The sequence below is a fragment of the Protopterus annectens genome, chromosome 2.part1 (genome assembly GCF_019279795.1).
Source record: "Protopterus annectens isolate FY-2018-M chromosome 2.part1, PAN1.0, whole genome shotgun sequence".
NCBI lineage: Eukaryota > Metazoa > Chordata > Ceratodontiformes > Protopteridae > Protopterus > Protopterus annectens.
Genome location: NC_056729.1, coordinates 1,772,189,380 through 1,772,195,379, shown reverse-complemented (window position 1 = coordinate 1,772,195,379; position 6,000 = coordinate 1,772,189,380). Strand labels below are relative to the sequence as shown.

General features: G+C 42.5%; 1 protein-coding gene across 1 annotated transcript in view; it reads right to left on the bottom strand.

The window, feature by feature from the left end:
• Nucleotides 1-294: 294 nt before the first annotated feature.
• LOC122794798 (proproteinase E-like) overlaps nt 295-6,000 on the bottom strand; it is a 125,428-nt gene continuing 119,722 nt past the window's right edge. Inside the window, exon 7 of the mRNA XM_044063412.1 lies at nt 295-438. Within this exon, the coding sequence (XP_043919347.1) occupies nt 421-438 (18 nt within the window). The 3' untranslated portion in view covers nt 295-420. The remainder of the gene's footprint in view (nt 439-6,000) is intronic.

The following is a 6,000-nucleotide window of genomic DNA, read 5'->3' as shown; positions in this document are numbered from 1 at the left end:
GACAGATTCATAAAATGTATATAGCCATTGTTGTATGTTGAAACGTCATCTCTATATGATTGAAACTATACACAATGAAACAAAAAAACCCAAACATTTTCTAAATATTTTGATCACAGTAAGAAAGTAGTTTACTAGCATCTATTTGCTCACTGTGATGTTTAACATAATATACATAACATGTAGGTCATCCAAAGTTAATAATATAATTTAATGACAGATTAATACCAGATAAAAAGCAACAGATTAGAAAGAACTTTCAAAAGGCTACAATTATCTTCTGGGGGCCTCTTTATTACTTAGGTGTAGTTGACAGACACACAGAAATTCAAATCAGACATACATTTGTTCAATATTCTAGTTTTGTTCCCACACTAAATTCATGAGAAAAATGATGTAAGCTTCTGTTTCTTCAATGGATTAATTGCTGGCCATATTCTACAGGAAAAAATAAAAATAAAAATTACATCACAAACAGCAAACAGACAACAGTATAAAGTTTACTCAAGCAAGTAGTGATTGTCACAGTCTGGTTAATATGAATAACTTAAGACACAGCACTAAATTACAACATATGACCCATAAGAACTTTTTATATGCAGTGCAGATTAAGAACAGAGTCTGGATTAGCTTTGTTTGTATGCTTGTTGTTTGTTTGCTTGTTATTTCCCTGAAACGCTAATTCCACCTAAAACGCGGCTTTTCAGCGCTTCTATGGATCCCTAGTGATATCTACATTGCTTACTGTACTTATTTCCTTGTTTCACTTGAAAGAAAGTTACTGTTTGTCATTTTTGCATTTAAGTTACCTGTAACACATTGCATTTAAGTTACCTGGCACTTGCTCACTAAGTCAACACAAAAAAATTAAAAGCACTACACCCTCACAAACTCCCCTTGAGTACCTTGTTCCCCATTGGCCCTTTTTTCAATTATAAAGGAATTCCCAATACTATTCTAGCATGTCCAAAGTTCAGTTGTCAATCTCCTCTCCGGTCCAGCTGGTGAATCTGGGAATCTTGAGGCAATGTTACAACTGCCTCATGTACAAAGGCAACCCTCTCCTCCTCCCAACAAATTCCAACACATGTGAGAGATGCAACCATATAGCCAAACTGGAGGCTAAGCTCTCTCAACTCAGTACTGGCGTAACCAGTCAGGAGGAGAAGGAAACCACACTCACTACAATTCCAGTCTCACATAGACCTACCATGACAGCAAACCAAACACATAAACACACAAAAACATACTCGGAGGCTCTAAATAAAAATCTGCCTAAGCAGCAGAGACCTCCAAAGCAGACACCCAAGCAACCGCTACACCAAAACAAAACACGTGCAACACATAGCTCACAAAGCTAGTGTGCCGAACAGTCACAGCCCTTAAGGCTAAACAACACACCTGATACACTTGTAATAGGTAACTCTATCGTCAGGCACACTGACGTCCCGCTCACCAGGCTGAACAAGGAGGAGGTCACTGTGAGCTGCCTGTCGGGCGCTAGGATCCGCCACATAACACAAGCACTCAGGTCACTCCAAGGCAAGTACAAATATGACTCAGTCATTGTCCATGCTGGTGTGAATGACCTGAGACGTACATTCCTGGACTACATGAAAAGAGACATAGAGGAGCTCTCTGAGCATGTAGCCCAGGCCGGTATGACCCTGACCTTGAGTAGCATCTTACCCTCACCAAGAATGATGCCACAATATGAAGACAAGATGATCAATTTCAACAATTGGCTTAAGTATTGGTGTCATTCAAAGGGGATCCAATGCCTGTCAGCCTGGGATGACATGCTCGACAAGCCACAATGCTTCGCTAGGGACGGCTTGCACCTGTCACCCTGGGCTTTTGGATATTGGCAAAGGCTCTTGCTACCCCCATAGTGCCTTTTTTAGGCAAGGCTCAAAAGACAAACCCACCTCCATAGGTATCACAAGGGATAAGAAACTAAGAGTAATGCTACTCAACGCCAGAAGTCTAAACCTCAAGATGCATGCACTCGAAACTCTCCTTAGCATGGAGAACATTGATATCTGTCCAGTAACAGAAACCTGGTTCAAGGCTCCTGAGACCACCCCAGCACTACCAGGTTATACCTCATACCATGCTTTTCGGCCCCAAAACTTGGACCGAACCACAAAAGGAGGGGGAGTATCAATATTCGTCAAAGATACCCACACCTCCAGGTTGGTGGCACAGCACGAAGCATCAGAGACTATCCATGTGCAACTAACAGTGGGTAAAACTGCCTTCCAGTTTATAGCCTGCTACAGACCACCCTCCCAAACCCACAAACCCCACTCGGCCTTCCTGAGAACACTGGAAAATATGAAGGTCTCTCAAACACCATTATATTGAGCATCTTCAACTACGCAAACATAGACTGAGAGCATTACTCTAGCTCCAACACCCTAGCCCAAAGGTTCCTAGAATTTATAAACTCAAATGCTATGGAACAACTTGTTACCACTCCCACAAGAGGGGAAAACATACTGGACCTGATCATCACCAACAATGGGACTCTATGCTCCAGACCAGAAGTGTATCCCTCACTGGTAAGATCAGACCATAAACTAATCTCACTGGATATTCACATCTCAACTCCACCCCCTGCCCAGAAAACCACAGTGAAAACCTTCTCTAAAGCAAATTTCACACTCCTCAAAATGGAGGTGGAATCCTTCAAAGCCCCCGGGCCTGTGGAAAATACGTCCCAGACTGCAGAATCCTTTATAAACGCATTCTATGAACACCTTCAGGAATGCATGGGTCATGCAATCCCAAATAAAACCAAAACCCAATTCTCTAAAGGCAGACGTCTTGTCTGGTGGACCCCAGCCATAAACAAACTATACAATAGAAGGAGGAAGCTACTACATAATAGAGCAAAATCCCAAAAAGGGAAGGCATCTCTGATCAGTATTAGCAAAAAACTGCGGGCACTCATAAAATTGTCTAAGGCCAGCTAAGAGAGAAAAATTGCACAGAACACTAAGGATAATCACAAGGCTTTCTTTAGTTATGTTAGGAACCTGGGTGAGAATTCCCAGATATGCTCAGAATTAGTCCAAAATGACAAAAAATACACCGAGCCCACAGACATTGCCAACATCCTAGCTGACAGGTTCAGCGCAAACCCCCCCCCCACCAAAAGGGCAAATATCTATCCCAGCAGAGTGCTGCCCCCCCTGACATCTCAGATGCTCAGGTAAGAGCTGCCCTCTCCAAAGCAAAAAACACAGCATCAATGGGACCAGACGGTGTCCCGGGCTGCGTCCTACATGAACTCCTAGGAGAGCTAAACCCAAACATAAAACTACTGTTCAATCTCAGCCTTACTACAGGATATGTATCCAAAGAGTAGCGTACAGCAACAGTGGCCCCTCTCCACAAAGGTGGTGCCTCAATGGATCCTGGAAACTATCGCCCCATAAGCCTGACTAGCTTGGTCTGCAAAGCTATGGAAAGGATCATCATGGACCTCATAAATAAAGATATTGTGGACCTACAGACACTGGATCCTGCCCAGTTCGGCTTTGTTAAGGGCAGACCCTGCCTCTTAAACCTGTTTGATTTCTTTGAAACAGTCACCAAGGCCATTGACGAGGGGAAAGTGGTCCACACAGCCTACCTGGACCTCACAAAAGCCTTCGATACAATACCCTACTCGGGCATTATAGATAAGCTCACCAGCTTCAATATAAACCCCTATGTCACTAGATGGGTTGCAAACTGGCTGAAGGACAGAACCCACATGGTTAGAATTGCTGGAGCCATGTCAGACTCCAAACCAGTTACAAGTGGCGTCCCATAAGGCTCAGTCCTGGGACCTCTCTTGTTCGGTATATATTTCTCGGAGGTACAGGCCAACACGGAAGGACTGTGGCTGACCAAGTTCGCAGATGACTGCAAACTGGGTGCCATAATCGACTCTCCAGCCGACACAAGCATCCTCCAAAAGGGCCTCATAGAAACAGACAGCTGGTGCCAGAGCCATGGCCTCAAGCTAAATGCCAAAAAGTGTATAGTCATCCCCTTTGGCAAAAACAAAGTGCCCACAAATTACCACATAGGTGGTAATCCATTAAGTACAGAAGAAGTAATTAGGGACCTGGGACCCAAGTTGATAGCAATCTCTCATTTGACAACCACGTGGCCAAAGTGGTTAGAAAAACATTTTATATAGCCCACCTAATCATGAAGGGATTCACATCTAGATCAGGGAAGGTCATCGTGCCTCTTTACTCATCCCTCATCAGGCCCATAATTTAGTACAATGCCCCTTTTGGGATGTACCTTACCAGACACCTGCAGCAACTGGAAAGACCCCAAAAGTACCTCACCAAGAGGATCAAAGGGCTCAAACAGATGCTATATGCTGCCCGGTTAAAGAAACTCCAGCTCTACTCAGTGGCATACCACCTGCTCAGAGGCGATCTGTGCCTGACGTATAAAGCCATGTCCAACCCGGAATTAATGGACATGCTGCACCTCAGAAAATCCAAATCCCATCGAGCTACGCGCTCGAGAGACTTGAACCTCAGCACTGAAATAAATAGGACATGCTGGAGGGACAGGTTCATAACCCAAGGGCTCCCTTCACTCTGGAATAAAATCCCAGTCCAGGTTAGGCAGAGTCCCTCATTGACTCTCTTCAAGAGGAATCTTGATGAGTGGATGGGAGATCATAGGTTTACCCCAGGTATCACTTCTGTGTCACTGTTAGACAGAGGCACAGTATACTAACCTCGAAAAAAGGCTTAGCAAAATTAATTTAAAATGGGTGGTGAAAGCCAAACACACTCTGGCTAGGCTTATAAATGCCCTAGGGCAGATAGCCTAGTATGAACCTATGAACCTATGAACCTATGAACCTATTAGTAAACATATATCGCATTGCTGTTTAGGGTTGAGATCCAATTTGCATTTTGGTTTGTGTGTGTGGTCAATACACAAAAATATTTATGCATTATTTGGTATTTGATTTATGGTGATTACTGCTGCATAGGAGGGCTAAGGCATTTAGAAGAACTTTTCCAGAAATTGCATGATGTTGTATTCTATCCTGACATATACATGACAAGTACTTCATACAAACTCATTACATAGTTTGTAGATATATGAAAGGAGCGATGCAGACAGTAATTGTAGCATGGTAAAGTGATATTTTAGCTGTAAGAGGGCACCATATTTCTGAAATAAAAACAATAAGACACTTGAGAACAGGTGATGAAAGGAAAAAGTTGTTACTTGAAACAGCCTCGCCTCTCTGTGGTGGGAATTGCAAAGCACCAGCGAAATTCAACAAAAGCTGAAACATACACAAGGAGAAGGCAATGGAAAAGCTAGAAACTGACAAAAGCCCAGAGGTCCTCAGAGCAAGTTCTTGGCTGGAATTCCAGTGATCTGGGTTCAGCTAATGGCTTGAGTATGACAGAGTTAGGCAGGAAGAGATAGGGCAATTGTTCAGAGACTTGCTCTCTTTTCTCAAGGTAGGGTGAAATGACAAAACACTGTAACTGAAATCCACACTGCATAGTGGAAGCAACAATAGTTACTCCTGAACTTATACTGTATGTACTGACTGAAGGCACTTGTGGTTTTATAGGCAAAAATAAGTTTTTATTCACAATTTGGAGTCAACAGATCTATCCAATCCTAGTAAGATAAGGCTACATTCAGAAAATCACTTATTCTGTCTTTGTAATATAAGCTTTATTCATGAGAACTGTAGAGTCTTGAGGCCTATATCACTTTACTTGTGGGCACAAAGTATCCCCATCCCACATAAGATGGACTAAGTCAGTCAACAAAGGATAAATAAAAATGAAAAAAAAAAACTGGGCTTAAAACCTGAGCTTTGGCTGGCTAAGATCTAGCTGTATTCAAATGGACGTATAACAAAATTTAAGTACCTTTTATCTGTAATTTTTTCAAATAATACAGCATTTAATTGATTTATTTGTGTTGCATTGAATATTAACTTTTTAT